This window comes from Cuculus canorus, chromosome 8 (genome assembly GCF_017976375.1).
Source record: "Cuculus canorus isolate bCucCan1 chromosome 8, bCucCan1.pri, whole genome shotgun sequence".
Taxonomy (NCBI): Eukaryota; Metazoa; Chordata; class Aves; order Cuculiformes; family Cuculidae; genus Cuculus; species Cuculus canorus.
This window is the reverse complement of record NC_071408.1, coordinates 1,732,150-1,755,362: the sequence shown is the minus strand read 5'-3', so window position 1 is coordinate 1,755,362 and position 23,213 is coordinate 1,732,150. Positions and strand designations below refer to the sequence as shown.

General features: G+C 43.3%; 1 protein-coding gene across 5 annotated transcripts in view; it reads right to left on the bottom strand.

The window, feature by feature from the left end:
* SMG7 (SMG7 nonsense mediated mRNA decay factor) overlaps positions 1-23,213 on the bottom strand; it is a 55,158-nt gene that overhangs the window by 8,498 nt on the left and 23,447 nt on the right. For 2 of the 5 annotated variants that reach the window (XM_054072726.1, XM_054072730.1), the window contains exons 3-17: positions 22,886-23,003; positions 21,788-21,920; positions 18,818-18,989; positions 17,900-17,971; positions 16,759-16,909; positions 16,288-16,423; positions 14,097-14,259; positions 12,881-13,037; positions 9,854-9,924; positions 9,465-9,525; positions 8,690-8,809; positions 7,778-8,213; positions 3,952-4,096; positions 2,383-2,774; positions 1,307-1,672 (exon numbers count right to left, since the gene is read on the bottom strand). In XM_054072726.1, coding sequence (XP_053928701.1) covers positions 1,307-1,672; positions 2,383-2,774; positions 3,952-4,096; positions 7,778-8,213; positions 8,690-8,809; positions 9,465-9,525; positions 9,854-9,924; positions 12,881-13,037; positions 14,097-14,259; positions 16,288-16,423; positions 16,759-16,909; positions 17,900-17,971; positions 18,818-18,989; positions 21,788-21,920; positions 22,886-23,003 — 2,693 coding nt within the window. The remainder of the gene's footprint in view (positions 1-1,306; positions 1,673-2,382; positions 2,775-3,951; positions 4,097-7,777; positions 8,214-8,689; positions 8,810-9,464; positions 9,526-9,853; positions 9,925-12,880; positions 13,038-14,096; positions 14,260-16,287; positions 16,424-16,758; positions 16,910-17,899; positions 17,972-18,817; positions 18,990-21,787; positions 21,921-22,885; positions 23,004-23,213) is intronic. The other 3 variants (XM_054072729.1, XM_054072728.1, XM_054072727.1) reach the window with 3 other exon arrangements.

Sequence of the window (23,213 nt, the reverse complement as noted above, 5' to 3'; positions counted from 1 at the left end):
TTGCATCTATGCCAAATACTGAACCTCTTTTCACATTCAAGGCCAAAAAACAAAATCTCACAATTATTCTTCGATAGCTGACATGCAAGTAATTTAGGTTTCAAGTAAATTACATTTGTATCTTCTTCCCTCCTCCGTGGAGTTTATCTCCCATAAGACTTATTTCCACTGCTAATGGCTACTACGTCAATGTAGACCTGACCAGACCACTGGGCCAAAAAACCCTGAGAAGTGCTGGTCAGGCTTGACACCTTGACTTTTGTGAGGGGTGCTTATAGCAGCAGCATCTCAGGCACAGCTTGTGTCTGTACTGCACTGAGCCTGTAACAAAGCAAGGTTTCCCTCGTAGGGGTGAGAACAAGGCTTCGACTCCCGTCTCCACCTGAAAACCACAGCCTGACACCAGGGTAGGGGCAGACTCCTGTATATTCTCTGCCTTTTCTCACTGAAGGACAAGCCAAGTGATCTCAGCCAACCTTCCGAAAACCCCGAGTGCACTTACAGAGGTATATCTGACCAAAGGTTTGAAGAGGCCTGTGTTCAAGTTTCCTTATAAATATCACACAAAGCACTTGGACAACTTCAGGACTGTTAATAAATAACAAAGACTGCAGGTTTTATAAACAGCAAACACAACTGCATGCGCAGAAGCAATGTATTCCATTAGTGCAACCGCAAGAGCCAAGGAAGCCTTCAGTGCATTCGCTGCACGGTGGGATTTACAGGAAAAACAATAACAAAAAAGAGACAAGACTGCTCCTACCATCCTTGATTTCCAGCCTCAATCTGACTACAACAGTTGGACTTGATGATCTAAGAGGTCTTTTCCAACCTGAATGATGCTATGATTCTCTAACCTATGACTGCAACCTCAGCTGTTCAACACAGAAGATACTACAGGAGCTCATCTAAAGGGTAAAACTTCAACTGCAGTTCCTCAGAGATGGCTTTTATAGTTTTCATCAGTTGCCACATGAGACCTTTCCCCCAAACTATCTGCTGTCATCTCTCTCGACCTGACAGACAGCGCAATGATCAATGTCACATTTCACATTAACGCCATATTAATGCCAAACAAGACTTAACACCTACTTCACACCAAATCTTCAAGAGCCAACCCATACAGAGCCAACTAAAGCAGAGAATTCATCACTGTTTGCTGAAATCCCATTGACTGACACCCGACTAAAATTCGCATTGACCTACTTGGGGCTACAGGGCATTCCTGAAACAGGGAAAGTCCTAGAGTTGTCAGAAACATCAGGGCCTCTCATTGGTTTTCATCACTTATTGCATGGATCTTTACCTCAAAGTTCATCCTGGAGACAGCATCCTGCTCTGGGCGGAAGACTCCTTGCCGCTTTCCCCTGCGGTCCATGTTGGACTGCTGTGCCATCACCCTATTGTCACCCATGCCATAGGAAGAGTCCCAGTAATATTCTGGCACCTTGACTTCTGAGGGGTTCTGGTTATATGGCTCCATTGGGAAAGGCTTCATTTTTTTCTCCAGAGGTTGCTGTTGCATCACAGGAGGCTGTAAGGACTGTTCAAATAATTTTAGGGGGTCCTGGGCCTGCAGGTAATAGGATTGCTTTACAGGCATGATCTTCCCCAGCGAACCTTGGACTTGAGGAGGGTTCCAGAGCTGCTTTGACGAGTCTGACTGCGGATACTGAGGCAGAAACAAATGATTTCACCAGCAGGTAGGAACAATTAACTGAATGCCCCATTTCATTCACATTGTCAATCTGGCTCACTTGTTAGACATTGCACAAACATTCCCATATGCAATGTTTTCCACCAAAACCGACTGTTGTGCATCACCAATAGGCATCTAATAGTCCCTGCCAATAGCCAAGCGTAATCCTGACTCGAACCCAGTACCTTAAGAATATAAAGTATAATAAAAGTACCTTATAAGCACTTTTATTAAGACACTGAGCCAGGATTTGGCTGCCTGGAACACCAGGAGGATCTCACCATCAAGACCAGACATGCCAGAACGGAGATTTTTCCAACACACTGTGAACACAACTAACCACTGTGAGGAACTGACATAGCAAGGCCAAAAAGAGAGCGTGGGTGAAGTTCAGACTCGGTCCTCATCATTCAAACAAGAAAACTACAAAGGTCTAAGTCAGAAATACCATCTTCACATCTCATCGCTTAACAGAAACAAAGGGAAAACCCGTTCCAGCAGATACTCTCTTCTTCATTACAGACTCATACGTTCACACTTGCTAAACTTCAGCTTTTTTTCTTTCAAATTCACAGATCAAAATTCCACATGAAGGTCTTTCATGACAGGCTTTAAAAGGTAATCCAGAAATGCTGGTATTTATTTCTAAACAAAGCTTAGAGCACCGCATTAGTCGAGCTCACCTGCTGGAATCCGGAGTGGTGCGGTGGGCTCTTCCCCAGGCCCTGCACAGCTTTCGTGGGGGACTGCTGCTGCTGCTGCTGCTGGGCCAGAGCTTGGACCTGTAACTGGCTTGCGGACTGTGCTGTTGCCTGAGCTGGTAAAGATGAGAGGGGTTGCTGGGAAGGAGGTGGCGTTTGCTGAGGTCCCTGGGTCATTGGCCCTGGTCCAGAGGGCCGTTGCTGGCTGTAAGGAATGTGGGACTGTTTCCCACCTTGCACCTGGTTTCCTGCAGGCGAGTGAGCTGTGGGCTGGAGGAAGGTTCCTGGGACAGAAACACCACCGGGGAAGGTATACCCTGTGCTCATGGAGAAAGCCACAGGAGGAGGGACAACATAGGTTGGCGGTGGGAACCCTGGAAAAGACAAAAATGCAATTTTAACCACAATTTGGCAGAGTAGGTAGCTCCCTTAAAAAAACATTTAGTGATTTTGGGTGCTTTCGCTTCCTATTTCACTCCTCCTGTCCTCACAGCCTAAGCACAGTTGGCATGCATGCACTATACTGTCCTTTCTCACATTCGTGTGTGCATGGCTGTGATCGCAGGAGGATTCCAAGCTTGTTCTCAAGTTTTTGTGCAATATTCCCCACCCTGGTAACAGCCAGGACAGAATCTGGCACCTCAATCTCACTGCTTTTTCCTCCCTGTTTCCTTTTTCCTTCATCATTCTGGGGCTTTTGATGCTTGAACCCCAGTCCCCCCCCCCTCAACACACACAGGTTTCAGGACTAAACTTGTGGAAGCAATCGATAAGTCCGGTGATCCTCTGGGAGGAGGCAGTAGTCTCAGGATCAATTAAGATCGAGACAGATGGTAAAGCAAACATCCTCACACCCGCAAGATCAATTCCTTTCCTGTAGTTGACACTGAAAAGCTGGGTTTGGAAAGCAAGCTTCCTCTGTGTGCCTCACAGGCCAGATTTTATGCTGACTTTGGGTCAGGGAAGACGTCCCTCTGTCTTATATCAAGCAACTACACAAGAGCTGCAGGGCAGAGACAGCTTCCAGTTGCTTGGTGAACAAACATGGATTGCAAGGTATGACAGGCACACTCCACAATGAAATGGGAGCGTGCAATGCAGCGACAACAGCAAATACGACCATACAAATTACAGCTTGAAACACAAGTGCCGCTAGAAAAGAAACTGAGCTTTAAAGAAGAAAGCAGCGTGACTGATATATTGTAATGGAGTCTTATGGACAGAGAATGCTCCTTCCTGAGCTAGCAGGAGACTGTCATGCTTTGACAAACTACAGAAACAGCTTGGTGTGAAGCTCCTTGATCTCATGCCCACTAACCAAGAAGGAAGGTGGTAGATTTCATGACAGACCTTGATTCCAAAGCATAAGGAATCTTACTTATCTCCTTTTATTTCTTCTAGGTCCAGTCTTTACTATTCTTAGGATTCTCCAAGTGAAAATGCATGTTCTTTAAAACAGCTCCTGCCTTCGGAGGCTCTAACAACCCCTCCTACAGGATTTTCTTTGCAGTCAACAGTAAAATCACACTTCAAAAGAACAGCACAAATTACCTGGCCGGCTGGGAAGGGGAGGGAAGGCTCCTGGGTGGTGAATGGGGATGAACTGAGAACTGCTGGCCTGACTTGGAGTCTGAGATACAGGCGTTTTCCTGGCTTCCGAGACCGGAGTCTTCCTCATCTCCGTCTGGGATTTCACCTAATGCAAAAGAAAGTGAGAAGAAATTAGATAACTTTTACTATAATAACCCGCACAATGTCTCAAAGCCAAAAAATGAACTCCCAGATTGTCTGAGAGATTATTTTCTTTTCCCCAAGTGACCAGGAGAGGTTTGGAACACAGGAACCCGGTTCTCTCTGCACTGAGCTCAGGCAGGTTACCCTGCCTGTCCTCAGGCACTCCTTGCCTCATAAAAGCACTCCAAGGGTTCTACCCAGAAAATCGACTCCTTCTCTAGGGAGAGGGTGGGAAACAGATGTGATAATATCCTCGGGCCATACAAAGAGAACCTACCACGCTGTTCACCTGCAGTGCTTTAAAAACAAAGCAGAGACTGCAGATGCTATTACGCTTCTCCTAGGGCACCGCTTCAACCTAACTCATGCTACTTACCTGCAGCACCTTAAAAACCAAACAACTCACATACGTCCCAGGGAACGTCTCAGCCTAATCTATGCAGTGATATTCACGCACAAACCCCTGCATACTATCAAATTCTTTTGACCAAGAGCATACGAGACAAACAGAAGCGCTTAACCTCTTTCAGTTTACTATGTAACTGCTGTATGTTCTGTTAAAAGAGCTGCACCACTTAAAGGCAGAGAGAAGAATGTAATGTAATGTTTACCTGAGTCTGAGTCTGCTGCAGTCTGGGTCTTCCTGGAGAGGAAGACAGAGGGGAAGACTACTTTCCCTTTCTGTTCAGCTCGGCAGAACTGCCTGGAATGCAAGATGGAGCAGGCAGGAAAAAGACAGCAAGCAAGGAACCTGGGCAATACAGAAAGGGCCCAGGAGCAGACCTGACGCCAGGCTTCACAGGTGAGTGAAAGAAAGGGGGGTTTATCAGGGACTGAGTTAAAAAATCCAAACCAAACCAACCAAACCTGTGTGGGGTCTATTTCAACAGTCAGCACTGCTGAGTTAAAAGGAGTTAGAGGGCAAGTCTCTTCTGCCAAAATACAGTGGGAAAGGAGCAGATGCATTTAAACGCTTTAAGTTCTTTTCCAGGTAATTCTGAATTTCCTCATTCAGAAGTTATGGGACTGTAGTTTATTTCTGTGTTTAATTAAAAATTAGACTGTAAGACTGGGAGGTTTGGTTCTACTTTTGATTTCCTGCTAGAAAAAGTGAGGGAACTTCACCTCAAGGTTCTCCTGATGCTAAGGACCACAAATGACAGCCCCTGCTCACACTGCATCTATTCACTGCTCACCTTTACCCCTCATCACACTCTCTGTATTCAACTGATACCTCTCTGTCCCTTTTATGTCCACAATGAGCCAAACATTTTTAGGACCCATACCGAGAGCTATGCTTTCTCTTCTATCACTGTGGAAGAATTCAGATACTCTTTCTGCCATGGGATATCAAAATACAAGCTCTAGGCCATCACATACTCAAAGACGCTACAAAACACTTCCAAAGGTGGCCTTCAAAAGATCCCCCACATGATTTATCATTAACTTGTAAAAGCTAAATAACTAAAACTGATTAATCAAGACAGCTAAACTTCAATTGCCTCCCCTGCTTCTACTTGACCTCAAAATCGTCAATCCTACCAAATCTTTATTTGAGGGCTCCTACGCGGCGCTTGAGGGAATCAACATTTCATCAGTGACCTCTTAAGGGTATGTTACATCTTGAACAAGTCTGTACGAAACCTTCCTCACCTCCAAATGTTATTTCTCCCTAAAAAGCAGAGGTTCAACCCATGTTGCACTTTCACGATCCTGTCTGAGCATGCGAGATTTCCACTTCTCTGCAAAACAGGACTAAAACCTTCCGTACAACATTCTTAACATTTTTGGTAAGCAGGAACTGCAACTTTTGCAGCATTTAGGCTTTGGAAGGCTATGGAGGAGATAAAGCCTGAAATATCAAGGAAGGCCAAAGCAGAGTGCTAACAGAACACTGGTCAGTGCAAAGCCTACACAGGTTTCTCCTCAGTCAGGGGGAAGCAAAGCTCCCCCATCTTCTGGAGAAGGTCTGGAGAAATAAGTCCACCAAACCAAATAAAACCAGAGGCATGTCATTGTAGTAGCTGCCATAAAAAAACCCACAGCTGATGACTTTGACTTTTTAGTTCTAATTTCTTCTCAGCAAGAGACAAAGAGTGACCAACCACATGAGGACAGATTTCGCTACAGCTGGGTTTGAAACAAGTTCTTCCTGGGTTTGTTATCTCTGAATGCTAAGGCAAGCAAATTTCTGATAAATCAGCTGGGTTAAAAGATCTTCCCTATCCAAAAACCACGCATACTTCTCAGAGAAGCCACTGGGTTTTTTCATGGGTCCTTATTTTGTAAGACAGAAACACCGAGTTGTGCTCTGGACTACAATCAAATTCCAGAGGTGTTCAACAAACAAATAAGAAACCTGCTATTCTAACTCGCCTACGTAAGCTGTTTTTCAGATACTGGACTTGTTCAGTGACTCATGAACAACTGCCACATGGTTTTTGAAGGCTATTCCCTTCTCCCGCCCCTCAGCATGACCCCCTGCAAAACCACCTGCGTAGCACTGCCAGTTCAGACCTTCCTTTTCATAACGACAATGTCTAACTGCAAATAATCAGGAGGAGAACTGGAAGAATGATCCAAGGGTCCCAAACACCACAAGGCAGAAAGACTGAAAGAGCTGGTTGGCTTAGCCTAGGGAAAACAAGGCCTCAACAACACAGCCCTTCAGAGAGGTTGCAACGAGGAAGCTTTAAGTCACTCTGCAGACCTGTCCCAGGAAGCAGTCGGAGGCTTATGTGAAGCCAAGGGAGCTGGAGCGCCTAAGGAAATATTTTCCACTTGCAAGAGCCGTGAAGAACTAACACAGCTTCTCTAGGGAAATAATAGCATCTCCATCACCATCATTAAATGCTTCCAGACGTCATCAGGGAATGACTGAGGCACAGCCAAACTATCCAGGTAGAGATCACATCAACCCTGAAACACTACACCCTTATTTACTACAACTCAGGGGAACCCAGACCAGCAAACTCACTGTCTACTTAGATGAGTGGTTTTGTACATAATGCTTGTAAAAATAAGGGGGGGAAAAAGCACGCCTCTAAAAAATATGACTGAGGAAAGAGCGGCTGATACAAAAACCAACAATTTTGAGCAAGTATCTGAGCACAGAATTAGGGTTGAAGAGCAGTGTGCCTTTCTTACATCCACAGAGGTCCAACCTGATTGCATGCACAGTGCGGAGGATCCTATTCCACATCAACAACTGGGTGCGCTTGTGATGTGTTTTATCCATTGAATGGGTGCAAGTCAACAAAAATGCAGAGTAACCAGTTCCTTCACAACAGACACAGCTAAGAGTGTGACTACAACCTGGCCACATGAATTGCCTTGGTAGCCTGAATAATTTATGAAACAACACATAGAAAACTGTTTAAGATAGTTAACACAGCAAAAATCACCTCTCATTGCTCCCTGTCTTTTCTTCCCCTACAAACTGAGACAGCAACAAGGAAAAGGGCAGAGACCTGGAGATCACTAACACCTGGTCTCCGAGACAGTTGAGTTTCTATCTCATCTATTGCACCTGCAGGGCCCACAGTGAGACCTCGACTCTACTGCACTCTATACAAGCAGCAACAGCCCTGACAGAAACGTTGTACTGCCTAAGATGCAGCATCCCTTTGACCTAAAGGCTTACCTGAACCGCCACGTTCTGCTTTCCTGCTTCCTGAATCTTATCCAAGCCACACTTCTTGGTCTCGTTCTTTCTTTTATTGTTATCCTTCTTTCCATCGTTCTTATTGGCTACTATTCCTTTGCTATAGTCCCGTCTTTCCCTACACACATCCTTAGGGGGATAGATTCGCGCTTGCTCTCTGTTAATTTCCCGTGGCTTGATATTCTCCTTGAACGTGACCATCGGTTTTTCTCCTGTGTCACAGCTGTTGTTCAAGCTTCTACCAGAGGACAGAACTGATTTGAGTCCAGGGCTCCCATCTGTAGATAGCGGCTCTGCAACAGACGTTTCCTGCAAGGCGAGACTCTCTTTGGCTTCACTAGGGTCCTCTAGTAATAATTCCGGGATTTCTGTCAAAAACAACAGCTTTCCTACCTCATTTTCACACTGAATCAACCTGAAAAAGACAAAAAGGAATTGAAAAGCAAGTAGGAATGAACAGTTTTTCACAGGGTAACCCACTTCCCCAAGTTATAAAAGCAGAAAGTCAACATATGCACATGCATCTCTTCACCCCAGCGGCAACAAGACATTACACCAAACGCGTCCCAGCTAAGGGCGTTCTCTCCAGTCACGCAAGCTGACATGTTGATACTCCTGCTACCGCTTCAAATACTGTTCCCCACTTAGCTGTGCTGCAATATCACTCAAAAGAACTCAAACACAACGCTTTACTCCAAATCCATTCCCTATCACAATGAAGCAACAGTGAGGCTGACCCACAGAACACGTCATCAGCGCTGTCATCATCCCACACTCACATCACATTTGATTGCTGTGTCAAAGAGTGAGAAAAATAAAGCTCAACTCTGGCACTTGTGTCACCTTATCTTGCAGGAGCAAGCACGACGCACAGATGAGACTCGCAATTACCTCGGCTGGTTATCAGCAATCCATTTGCCTGTGAAGATCAGACGCTGCTCCCGTATCCGACGCTGTTGCCCTTCCTTATCTCCTGTAATTGCCTGGTGGCCTTTCGAAAAATCCAAGTTCCTAATATTGACAAAAGAGAGGGAATTATATTAATTAGACAGCCTCTAGAACATTATATTTCTTTAGAAATACCACTGGGTCAGCACTACTCTATTCTAAGCTGTGACGTTTCAGCAGCTCCTATTCAAAACGTGACAGTTACGGATGTTGGATTTACAGATGTAATTCTCCTCTGGCAAGATGCATCTACATTAAAGAAGCTTTTATTTTTTTTACAAGAAGCAGCTCATCTGTGCAATAACCAAAAACCACAAGAATAATAGCTGAGAGAAAGCATTTAACACTGTCAACATTTGGGCATAACGTCAGGTACAGGGACATAGTAAAAAAAAAAGTATAAAACCCACACCAAGCAGTTTACACATAAAAGTATTCCTTTCCTCACTACTTAGTTTTTACCCTTTCAGTTTACAGAAGAAAAACAAAAAAGGCATAAGCGAAATTGTAAGCTCATGACTCTTCCCCAGAGTTTTACTGAAGATTTACTCAATGGAGACTCACGTCCCACGCTGCCTCTTACAGTTCTTTGGCAAAGACACCTCTGTCACCTCATGCTGCAGCACGTGCTCATAAAGAAGATACGGCAGAGAACAGGCCAGCGTCTATCAGAGCAGCAACATCAGCGAGAGCACAGCATCCTTCAGCTGTCACTCACCTGAACGAAGGCCTCAGAGCCAAGAATCCCTGCAACTCAAACTCTTCTGGAAGGGGGGTTGCTGGTGAATAGACAGTAAACAGTGTGAGGAAAGCATGAATGCATGGAGTACAGTATCCTAAATGGGTAACTCAGCAAGGTCACTAGACACAGAAAAGCCTTATATTAACACACTCATCTGTACTAGTCCACCCTGCAATCTGAGGGATGATAAAGTAGAACAAAGTCTGCTCAGCATGAGAAATTAGCATTTGCAAAGTATCCATATTCACTAATACTAGAAGACAACTTGCTCCCTCATTTGCTCTTCAACTGCAATTCCCCCTCAACATCAGGAAAAACATGCATCGTTCCTGGTTCTTTACAGCACAGACTAAAAGCATCCTTACCATTATTACTGGACAGATCTTCTTCATGAGGCTGGAAGCTGTTTAGAAGAGAAATCAGCCAGGGCCATACGCTACAAACCAGAAAACAGACAAACTATAAGTGACAACTACAAAATACGGAATCTACCTGTCTAACTAAGAAAACATAAAACTCCATTATAGTTACAGCTCTCATTAATCCTTTGATTCCCAAGAAAAGCTGAAGTCTCTCCCAAGGCAGAGGGAAAAGATCACTTCCTGAAGAACTTCAATTTTTTTAAGAAGTCAGTCTAAAGTTAAGTTAAAGAGGAAGCCAGACTCTCGCAGCATAGTGTTCATTATCCAGCGAGCCGGCTACCGATTTAACTTGACAAAATTATTGGGTGAGCAGAAGTTCAGAGCGCCTGTTCGCAGCTGGTGTTTTCCAGCCCAAAGCCGACTGCTCTCAAGGCACAGCAAATTCATCAGCTGGGAAGCAAAACAATTTCTCAGGACACAGCTGTGCAGCAGTACTTCCGTTCTGTGAACACTAACCCTGTAGTGTAGTGGTGAAACAGCTACCAGAAAGGTAAGGAGGTCTAGGGAAGGGTTGTACCAAGAGCATTAAACTAGAGGTTAACTGGCAGCCTCCCTGCCTTGCACTGGCAATACTAGTACAAGCTGCGACTGGAAAGTCTTCACAAAGGCCCTGGAGCAAATAATTTGAAGATTGCAATGATTGCTGCACAGCTGGTTAATATTTAAGTGCCACCATCAGGCTGCTTTCTCCTATTTTTTAAAAGCTCCAACCCAAAACTCTAAGCATCTTTCTTCTGTGTTGGTGGCAGCACCAAGGCCACAGAGGCAACTGGAAATTATTTGAGGAAGGTGCCCACTGTGCTCGGCTTTAGTGAAATGAATCTGTTCTCAGCAAGGCTTTCAGCCATCAGCCAGAGCCTGGACTGGAGAATGCAACGTGCACCTGAAAGCCTGTGTCAACTGCTTTCTTGCACCGCCACAGGGACTGGAAACATTATGTTTATGCTTATTCTCTGCACTCAACTAAGCAACAGCTCCTTCTTGTTACTCACAAGGAACAGAAGGAGGAAAAAGTCTGTTGCAATCTACAGTAAACTGCAGCCTTCTTGTACAACATCTGAAATAATGAGATTTCATAATAAGATCTCTAAGATAGAGTGATGTAGTGATGCGTGTGAAAACCTAGACCTGAAGTGGCTTCCACAGGGCAGGTTGGGGAAACTCATTTCCAGAGAGCACACACCCATATTGATGGAATAATTTCTGTCCTCTTGCCCCCAGATTCACCTATTTTTCTAGGTAAACACATCTCCCTCCCAATTCAGATGTTCCTACAGTTTGGGCTACAATCAAATTACCCACAGGAAGATGGTAAGGGTAAGAATGGGGACAGCTGGAAGTTTAAGAAGGAATAAGGATTATTTCTTGAACCAAGAGCACAATTAAGTATGAATTTGGAGCAAGCAAGATTTTTTTCAATATAAAACAGACACCAGGTTATTGAACAGAAGCCAATAAAGGTGCGTGCATGTAGTCTGCAGACAACAACTTTCATTTGACTCTTCCAATAGAATTAAAAAGTAAACTCAGACATACAAATAATGGGTAAGACGGACAGTCATCTCCAATTTTTATTTAGAGCCAACAAAAGTAATGTCTACTAATGAACAGCTATTTTGACAAATCTTAGCAGTACTTAACTTGATCTTTTCAAGTTCACCTGTGCATTTTACTGCTGTTTGCTGCCCACTCCCAACCTCTTTGGTACAATGAGTACCTGAGAACACCACGTTATCACATCACAGATCTACAAGCCAGGCATGTTCTTCAAAGACAGCTGACAGTTTTATGGCTAACTCGATAATCATTTCACACCTCACGATTCATTTTGATACTCCATGAAGTACCGCCCACGTCTCTGCAAGGACTACTTAATATCAAGAGCAATCTTCTCTGTTAAAATACCGGTCTAAAACCTTCCTTCAGAATAAGCATACAGTAATACTTATTACCATTTCAAACAATTTGTGAGCTCTTATTTCCCTTGATCTTGCCTTCAGGAACTCTGGAACTGAAGTTCCTAAAGCTCCAGGGCTTTAGGCTTTGCACACAAGCAAGAGAGTCTTATTACTCATTTGCCAAAGCACGGTTATAGGGACCCAGGCATCAACATACAGAAGATGTGAGCTGTGGCTACAACGACATCTTACAGCACACGCTGCAAGAGAGAGCGCTGCCACCACGGTGGCACACTGCACAAGATCATCTAAGCAAGGTGGTTTCACACTGTTTTCCTTAAAGCAGCCATCCTAGGAAAAATACTTGTCCAACTGTGTCAGTAACAGTCACTTGGACCTGAAGAAACACCTTACATGTCAGAAAGCTTCACTGAATTGCCGTAATTCACGAGAAGTTAACAGGCTGTTAAAAAAGTTGATGAGTTTTGAACTATTTAAGCCTAACTTGAGATTAGAAGCAAAAGTGAAAAATCAGACCAACAGTCCAGAACAGTAAAGCCAATGCTGACATTTCCAGACCCCTTTTACTAAATTCAATTTAGATGACGAGCCAGGAAAAGTGGATTCCAGCACTGCTCAAGAGATGGGGGTTGGAATTGGATGATTTTCAAGGTGCCTTCCAACCCAAACCATTCTGTGATTCTATGGCTTAATGCATAAAATTAAGGCAAATATTCTATCATCTACCTCAATGAATTTGAGAAATCCTTATATTAGGCTAGACTAAAGGTACACTCAGTAGTTCCACTCAAGTCAGACATTATCAAGAAGATCCCTCTGATCTTAAAAAGAAGGTACATGCAAACCCAAAGCCAATTGAAAGAGTGAATTTGCTCATGCAGCCCGCAGGTCTTGCATTTTGTTTTATGAACTTCTTAGTACATACGTTTTCAATCCTCTTGATGTCTGTAATAACGAGCTATACCATCACTTTTCCCACTTCTAATTCGTCTATCGCCAGTTATTATTACTCTATGCAATTAAATGTATCAAAAGAAAGATCAACACTCACTACCGTCTTTCATCCACCACTGCCTCCTGGAAAACACTGGGCCTAAGCTTCAGCCAGTCCATCGAAACCTTTACAGCCGGGAGAGGATACGCAGCCCCAGAGTCCTCCTGGTAGTCATTTTGTAAAGGACACTTGCACAGAATTCCAAGAAAGGACACTGAAAACAGAGCAGGAAAATAAACCCCAATATCAAACAATGCAGGAATGACACTTTAAAGTTAACCTAACCAACCACATCCCACCCATAAAACCCTATTTTTAAGAGCTAGTACTTTAGAATAAAGCAGCCCACTTCATCTTAAAAACCCACCAGCAGATCAGAACATCTTTTTGCCAATAAAGGGTTTTCTACCATAAAGCAGAATCTTAATGTTTTCCCCCTCCACCCTCTTTTGACGTATAATGGGAAATCATTTTGGTTAACAAAATCTGGTGACACAAGGTCATCACAAAAAATATTAATTCATTTATTTTATTAGAAACTCAACTCTCTATCTGCATTTCATCTGCTTCCCCAGGTCAGCAGGCACACAAACCCACGTAGCTAACCAGCTCTACTGGGCCTGAGCTGCGGGCCTGCTTGCAGAGCACACAAGCTAAGAAACCGCACCACACCAGTGATGCTTTCAGAATCGGCCTAAGGCTGGAACCTGGAGAAATTCAGCTATTCAGAAAGGTAGGTGTTTATGAACAAGGCCAAGCTGCTCACGGACCAGATCAGGCTAAGGAAATCAGCATTATGGCTAGAGCTTAAAATACTCTGCTCTCCCACATATCTCCTAGCTGATATTATCAAGGGCATAGAAGCAGTTGAAGTCTCAGTTAGCTTTAACTTCAATCCTGTTGAATCAGAACTAGCTCCATGCAAAGCAACCCAAACTGCATTGCGGCCAACTGCGGAGCAGCCCCTCCGCACGTGGTCCTACCCACCACCAAGCTGGATCCAACTTTGCACTTGAGTGAAAATGTTCTTTCCGCCAAGAAAAAGATGTAGAGTTCTAAAGTCTTCAGAGTAAGGCAGGGCATGGAAATCCAGCATTAGTTGGCACTGCTAGACAAACAATCCTGCACAATCCTCTACTCTTTGAACACGCCCCATGCTGTCCATTCTCATCGCTTGTCACAGCCATTAAGCTAGATGCTGACAGCCAGTTACTAATCGATCCCATAGAAAATCAGCAGAGAAATCCAAAAATCAAACTGTTTTCATACTTACTGAAGAGCGCCAGTAGCTGTGTCCAGCAGAGCTGCTCATCCTGGCTGTAGCTGTGCTGCTCCGTTTCATTGCTGAAGTCTCGCAGGTGATGCAGTTGAAACAGGTTGATAACAGTAATGTGTACTAACTGCTGAGAATTGAAGGCCTTTTGGAACAGCAACCTCTGTAACAAAGGCACACGTAGATATACATATTTTTTATGGCAAAGCACGTGCCTGAAAGGATTAGCAGGTGCAATTTCACTGCTTGACTAATGTTTCTGCCCTTAAGGCGACATTCATTCTTGATTTGATTTTCAGGTCATCCCTAGCAGGGTTCCCAGGAGGACACAGGCAGATGACCACAGTTTAGGCCAAGGTTTTTGCTTGTACGCCAATTCATACGCACAAATCCACATCCCCTTGGATATGGTTCTGTTGAGGAGTAAGTGCAACTTTAATGCTGCAACGGCAGCACTGCAACGCAACTGGAAGGATCACAGATGTGTTTACTTCTCCAGTGTGCTCTTCAGTCTTTAGAAGAAAGCACAGAGAGGGTGACATGTGAAAAAACACCCCAGGAAAATGTAACTACTGCGTGGTTATGTATTAAAGACTAATTCCACATCCGACTGCAGGGGTCATGGAATGCCATGGTGGACTAAAATAGCGGAAGCTCTTTACAAATGCATTTCAGTAACTGCTATAAAAGCCACCTTCTTCGCAATAGGAAAAGAAACTTTAATGCATTTTTTGAAGCGTTGTGAAAAAAAGGAGATCTCAAACCACAACAAACTTATCTTCAGGCACAACAGTCAGGGAGGCAAGTGCATTAACTGGCATAAGGTCTGAGGTCCATCCTCAACCTGGATTTTTAGTTAAAGGCATGAACCACTCCATAGCCAGAAACTCATCAACAGCTGAATTACAAGCCTGGATGAACACTCCTAACCCTACCTCTGCTCTTCTCCAGGGGTAAAACCAGCCACACAAAGTGATTATCCACCATCCAGCCAATTTCACAGCCACATTCAACCCATCTAAGTCAGAGGAGCTGCTCTCCAGTAAACAAGGTCTTATGTTGCATAATACAAACAAAAAAGTAATCTAAGCAGCGAAGCAGGACTCAATTCATTCTCTTAACACCACGGATCAGTTCAGAAAAAAAATGAGACAGCTGCACATGCCCGGGAAATGCTCATAATTATTGATCGCAAGCACTGTGGAAAAAGCAGTACTTGTTCAGCAGCCAGCATCATGCACACAGAGACACAACTTTGAAACATTACTTAAAGCCCCAGTGTTCAAGCAGCTCATATTCAAAGCTCAAACAATTTGTGGCCTGGGGGGGATTGTCTGTTCGTTTTATTTTAAGGAATGTTTGGACCTAGCTCTAGAGGCCCAATTCAATGCAAAAATGCCAACAGGCACCATAAAGAACATTTGTAACTCTTTATATTGCTACAACCACCTCCCCCTTCAAGTTCCGAAGAGCATCTACTACATTTACTCTGTTGAACACAACCACAGAAGCTGCTCATTTTCCACAAATGAAGATGGTGAAGCAGAGCAGTTTCCAAAAGGCACGTAACAGTTAAAATAACGCCCACTTCTGTACTACCTTGTATAAATAACTCATAAAATTCTTTGTTTCCATCTTTACTGGATTGTCCAACTCAATAAGCTGGCTACATAACTTGTGGGTACGCCTGGATTTCCCAGAGGAAACATGTTGTGAATAGTTCTAGTGTACACAGAAATTGAGATTGCACTGGAACATTTGTTTTAAAGTCAAATCACTGACAGGACAGGCAAGTTGCCCAAGACAGATTTAATGCAGCCTTAACCAGTAGGAGTAAACGAACACCACCCAAAACCAGAGCTCTCAAAATTCCTTAGGCAACTGAGACAGATGAATCAAGTGCTTCTCATGGGTACCCAAGAATCATCCAGGTTAAAGAGCAGAAAATCAACTGCAGTCATGGATTTCTCCTGTATTACCAATAACACATCAAACGGGAAAAAAACCCCTCCTATTTGCAGAGGCAAACAGAACTACCCAGCGTGAGCTACAATGCAAACCTTCTCGAACTGCCTACTTGAGCTTCCTGTATTTTAGCATGTGAAAAAGTTATTATTGGGCTGTAACTTCAGAACTCAGCCGCTAAAAATATTCCCCTCGATATATTAATTAATATGTTGTTAGAACTAACCTTGAACTGTTCTTCCAGCTTTTCTCGAAGAGGGCTCAGCTTCTCCAAGCTCTTACTCAGGTACACATGGCCATGGAATTTAATAAACGCCTTGATGAAGTCAGACACGCTCCATCGAGTCTTCACCTCATCACGACTACGTTCACAACAGAAATACTTCAGCATTTGCAATTAGACACAACTGCAGATAACATTACAAACGTTTCCTGTGGAGCTCAAGAAAGGAGGAATGTCCACACAAGTATGCTTTTTTGTGCTGGCACAACAAGCTCGTTTCAAGCTGCATTCCTTGTTCACACTCAGGAGCATCCCAGACAAACTGTTCTTCTTTCCACACATCTGAAAGGATACTCTGACTGGAAGGGGGTTGAGGAACTTCTGCTTCTACTACCAAATACAAATAACTTCTGGCAAGGGAAGTACATTTGGAAGAAGTTTCCTTTAGCAGAACAACATTATGCTTATTCTTACCTTTCCAGTGCTTTAGAAAGTGCTTTTTGTAGGTTAGTGGAGGCAGCTGGGAAAGGAAACTTCACAGCAATGCTTCTGCAGTAGTAGAAAATTGTGGTCAAGTGGTCTCCTTTGGAGGAAGCTAGAATAGCCAACTGATTATAAGGCTGACCTAAGGGAGAAACAGGCAAGTTGTCATGCAGTGAAGTGTGCTAGGTTTCACATTAAGCACGATTACTTGAAAAGGGAGCACAAAGCCCTAAATTCTCCAACGGACCAGGCTCAGGTTCACCTGTTGACCTTTTACTCCAGCCCCACATCAGTACAGCTCAAATGGAAAACTTCTGCATTTGTGGTGGATTTCTTCTGGTGGCTATTTTTTTTTTTTTGTGTGGTGTGGAGGTTTAAAGTTATAACATTAAGATTTTGTCTACATAAGGAGATACTGCCAAAACCAAGCTCTTGCCACCAACATTTATCTTCATTTATTTGGACAAAATCTAGCCAGTTTTACCTCATGAGGCAAATCTAACTGACCAGTTCTTCATATTTTATGCCTATAAAGTAAAAATTTCTATATTTAGAACATTTAAAATTTTTCAGTTAGAATATAACCACCTAAAAAATCAAATCACAGGTTTCAGCAGCCTGGATTAAACATGATCTATTCTTCTCTCACCATCCCTACATTTTGGATGACTGTAATCCAGCAGCTAAAAAGCTAGATCCCTGTACTACAGCAGCTCTTCACTTCCATAAGCAACCTGAAAAATCCAGTTTTAGCTACTAAACTTTACAAACTGGCATGTGAACAAACAATAAAATGGAAAAAATGCTGCTGGTAAGCAAGTTTTCACTAATTATACTTTATATAACATATGAATGTAACACGGTTAATGTAGCAGTAGCGAAGCCTTGGAGTGAAGCTGTGTTTTTAAATCTTTGCTTTTACATCTTCCCAATGAAAGAGCAAAGTGACAAATCAGGCAACCAGCTCGTGTCTAAATGATTTACCTGCAGGCCAGGCTTTGGTGCATGATTGTGTTGTGTGTTTGGGGGAGGAGGTTTACATAAAATCTCAAGTTTCCAAATGCCGCACAAGAAAAGCAATACCCCAAATCTTCCTCTGGAATCACAAAGGTAAAAGGTGTCCCAGACTTACCATTAGAGGGGACAAGCTGAGCCGCGTGTCTGTAGTAAGACTCTGCCTGGCTGGTCTGATTCCTATAGCGAGCTAAGAAAACAACAAAAGCAAGCTAAGACAAAAAATGCAACTCTTCGGTGCTTGATTTAATACAGTTTGCCTGAAAAACATTTTACTTATTTCAGAAATAAGCATCAGAAGTACGTAAAATTACACCAAGCAGCATGAAGATTCAAACACTGAACTTTAAGGTGGTTGTTTTCCCTCATATCCTCCTGTCACAGCTTATCAGTTCTTACGTATTAAAGATGCTGTGCCAAGAGCATCACATCCAGAGAGCTGCAAATATTTTTCATGCTTCTTTGCACAATCAACTAAAACTACTTATGGGTTATTATAAAGTAATTGCAGATCCCAGTGAAAAGTTTCTAAAACACACAGCTCTACTCTAATCAACGAATAAATAAACCTGTTAAACTTTATATAAAAGGGAAAGTTCATTTATGGAAGGCTGGATTTCTAACTGTTGCCTTAGTAAATAAGATTTGAAAGTCATGTTCTGAAATGGAAAAGTAGGCTAGCCTGCTGCAACTAGTTTTTTTTAACAGTGACTAGTTTCCACATTTCACTTCACCTACCAAGAAACCGTTCTATACTCTATGATCACTATCCTAGGAGACAGATTCCAGCAAATTGCAAAAAAAGCTAGTGATTAACCGTCTCCACACGTTAACGTGTAACATGTTAGAAAAGACTAACATCATTGCTTTCCAGACCTTTCCCCCTGCAGCAAGCACCAAACATACCATCAGCTACTACCTACAAATTCAGAGCACGCTCGCTCTAGCTGTTGCTCAGGGTATGCACAGATTCCCCTTCGTAAGGTCTGAACACAGGTAGAACTGTGTCCCACATCTTTCTCCTTCAAAAACTCACCAATATCTCCAAGGTGGACAAGGCAGTGCTGGCAGATGTAAGAGCAGGAACTAGACTGCGGCTTCACTATGGCGCTGGTGTGCGTCTGTTTATTGCTAATGATTCCCAGCTGGGAAGACTTTACACGACATGGCAAGTCTACATTAAAAACTGTGCACAATTCCTGTAATAACTAGAGAAACAGGTCCGGTTTAGTAGGAGCCAGGGACAGGAATCAGAAAAGCAATGACACAACAGACAAAACTAACAGCACCAGTTAGAGGCACAGATTAGCTAAACATATTCAAAGGGAATAAGCCTAGGTTATTGGAAGTGAGATTTTAAATGTTATGCTCCATACAGAAGTCACTGAGCTCTGTGTCCCATTACTCTGCCTAGAATCAAGAAGAGAAGTTTTACTTCTCTGAGTATCCCAAACCAATACACAACTCAATTCCTGTGATACTTAAATTATTGAGCAGGCATCAGTGGAGACTGATCATCTCCAAATCTTGTTGAGGTTTGTGGTTCCGTTTGGTTTGTTAGGGGTTGGGGGGGTTTTTTTTTAAATAGGGCACTCAAGAGGAGCACAGGTTTTTTTTATACCTTTAGGAGGTGACACCATTCTTTGACAATAACAGAAAGGAATGGCACTCATCCTCCTAAGCAGCTTGTTCCAACACAAGAAACAGCACTGCCTTGACTTAAACTTTACAGAGAAGCCAAAACCAACCCAAGTTTGCAGGTAACAAAGGCAACAGTGGCTAACAGTTCAGCAGCTGGGTTGTCAGTAAATATTTGCTAAGCTAACAGTGAGACTCTTTTGAAGAGCCAGTGACTTGATCGAATATCACAAATGTAGACTGAAGTAAATCATGAACTTCGCCAATTCTAATTAGCGGGTTTGATGTCTTTCCTAATGGACTTCAGGCAAATACTCTGGAAAGTAACCAGTAGCGACGAAAAGTGTTTGTTCTGCTGTGTTAAAGGGTTAAAAATGCAAATAAGAATTGACAGACTTCCTCCCAGCTGGGAACAGATTGTGTCTCCAAGTAAATCAGACCTGCAGCAGGGTTCCACTTCCAGATAACAGCATATAGAAAGCTCAGGGCTGACAGAGATGCACACTCTGTCAACAGCTAAACACGCGATGCGGTCCTTTTGCTTGCTGCAGGAAAAGATTCGTGTTACACCTCCTTTCCCTTTTGCTCTGCCTTTTATACAGTAGATAAAAATCACCAAATGAGAGAGATGTCTCCGATAAAAGCTGGATAAAAGAGAAACTTGACATCTTCTAACAAGCTGAATTAGGAGAATTCATGCTCTCTTTCAAAGACGTCACTTACACAGGCCTCGCAGTTGGGGAGCAGGGATCTTGCCTGAGCAAAATCTTTAGGCTAAAAACAGGACGATTAACATCACAGCAAACGGAGAAAGACGATCCAGCCTGTGGTGTCACACATAAAAGGAGCGAAGTTCCCTGATACACTGCAGGGAAGAACAAGGCTTTTGCAAGATAAACGGTGGAGATGGTAGAAAACCCTTGGCAGTCACAGCCTGTCAAATGGGCTGCTTCAAAGAAGAAGCCTTCCAAAAAACAGTGCCGAAGGGGGGGAGGGAAAGAGACAATCACATAGATTCTTGAAATAAAGACTGTGGTTGCCTTGCAGTTGTTCAGAATGAGACTAGAACTTACACAGCAAGAATGACCCACTGTGTGTGTAGTAACCCAAAGCCAACCAAACTAGGCATGACAGCCTAGTCAGACCGCTATTCGCGATAGAGGGTTCAGCAGCGACAATGCTGGTGAAGTATACACCAAACGAGGGCAAAAAAGGAATGAAAGGCAAGCTGTCTGTCTTTATTGAGGCCATTATCACATACCAACTCTTGCTCTCCACCATCTACAAGCTGAAATCTAACACTGGAAAGAGTATAGACAAAAAACTGCCAGTAAGGACTAAATAGATGAACAGGAATCGCACCCCTTTCGCAATTAACTGAAACAGTGCAAAAGATACTGAGCTCAAGAGCACTCACCAACACAGTTTTGCTTAAGTGGAAGAAAAGCTCCTGCAAATGAAGTTTGCAATTCTAAATAATTGTGGAGACAAATACAGAATTAAGACTGAAGATGTGCTTGTAAAGCCTGCAAGTCTTGACCAAAACAACCAGCAAGGCATTATAGTTTGTAGATGTAACACCAGACTCTTGGGAACATCCACCCTACTTAGTGCTCACCACGTTTAGTTTCTCCCAGCTGGGGACAGACTGACTATCTCCAAATAAAACAGACCTGCAGCAGGATTCTGCTTCCAGATAACAGCATACAGAAAGCCTAGCTGTGCTTTTAAGTTGGGTATTATTCAGAAAAAAGAGCTGTATTCAGGTACGTGTGCAGTATGCACGTAGACAGTTCTTGGAAAACATTAACTCAGTGCTCATCAGCAGCATCAGGAGTTACAAGGAAGGGACACAGAACAAAGCACAACACATTAAGCCATTGTGACAATCTTCAGTGTATCTGCATTTTGGAATTCTCCATGTATTTTTGTTCTGCAATGACTGGAGCCGAAACCAAATCTATATTTTTTGCTAGATATGGGAAGTCTCAGGCTTTTCAAAACAAAAAGGGAATTATGACAACAGCCTATGAATCCAGGCATAGTAATGAGAATGGGAATTTTTAGAGACTAGCAGGAAAAACAGAACTAAGAATACAATGAAATCATCAGTTAATGTTTGTCGGGCTTGGGTGGGGTTTTTTGCTGTTGTTTCTGTTAGACATTACAATTAAAACACATAATTGTTCACCACAGATCACCGCAGAGACCAGACTGAATGGCTTCAGGAGGAACTGGAGAGCCAGCGAATGCTACACCTCCTAATAGCTGGATGATTTAGATAAAACCAGCTCAAGAAGGCCAACGCAAGCAGTTTAAGGCTGAAGCACACAATTATGCTCCAACCAACATATCTTTTGCAACTCACCTGTGTGTAGAAGCCACTAGCTGCCTCTAGGAACAGAGAGAGGTTCGCCTGAACTTCGCTCCGATTTGGATTTGCTCTGTTTTTCGCCTGACCCTGTAGCGTTGTGATCTGATTTTTAAAGGCATGGTTCCAACTGAAAACAAAATAAGTGTTTTTTTACTCTGGAAGTGTCAATACAGATCGCATAAGAAACAGGAAAGAACTGTTTAATTACATAGCATCAGACAGGAAAATTAAATATACCCAAACTCAGGCAACATTCAGATTACAAATAACATTAAATACAGAAGAATTACCTTCCCCCACCTCTCAACTAGAGAAACCAATCCAATACTGCATAGCTAACGCTGTAACAGCATTAAGATTTACTTGTAATTTTTGTGGTTTAGGCAGCAGAGCTCTCTCTTCTGAAAACAGTAAGTGGGGTAAAGAAATCTCAGTCAGAAATTGTTCGGTATCTGGAGGCATGGACAGGACAACTCAGCCAGCCTGCTCACTTGGCATCCCCAGCGCTGGAAGAACCACGTTTCTCTTAACTAAACCTGTCACAACCCACGTCTGCACCTTAAATAACAGGGAAGGGACTCAGGACATAAAGAAAACCCAGCTGGTTCTGCCCCGATACTGAGGAGGTTATGGCACATTAAGAAAAGTTACCTCCTGATGTTCCTCCCCTGTCCAGCCCAGCCTCAGAGGGATTAAAGTAAGGTCTTTGGCAGCTACTTAACTCCTGTCAGGCCTTGCTTAAAGCTCCAGGTGATTACATCAGGCAAATTTCCTCCTTTCTGGAAACTCTGCCTCAGCTCCTCCCTGACAGCACAGAAGATTGATGTTTCTTAGCTTTCTCCCTTCCACCTTGCTCACCCAGACCCATTCCTGTGCGACAGGGCTGCTACTCCTCGCCAGAGGCAAAATATGAACCACTGAACGCTCTTCATCGACTCTGCAGTGCAGTCTCATGTTTCATCCACAGCACAGCTCTCATTTTAAAGGAAATAAGACAACCATTTCACAGTATACAATGGCTTTCCTCTAAGTCTCGGGGTTTCCTGCTCATCAGCCCAGATTACGTACACAGAAATGTATCGAGGTACTTACAGGTCCTGCTCCACTTTTTTATCTAAAGCGTATTCCAAATCGGTCACCAGCATTTTCTGATATAAGTCCTGTAGAGCCTGTCTGGATGTCCAGACTTCTGCTGGACCCAGCTTCGAATCTGAGCAACAGAAAGGAAAAACAGAGACACAACAGTTTTTGTGATACTCAAACCTGGGGAGCTGTTCCAACAGATTCTTCACTCACCTACCGAAGGAAAGAACACAGCACAGTGTAAGATACGCGACGTTAAACACCCGCTTTTATCACAGATTCATCAGAAGAGTGAAATACAAGGAACTGCGGAGGGACTGGGGATTAACTATCACCG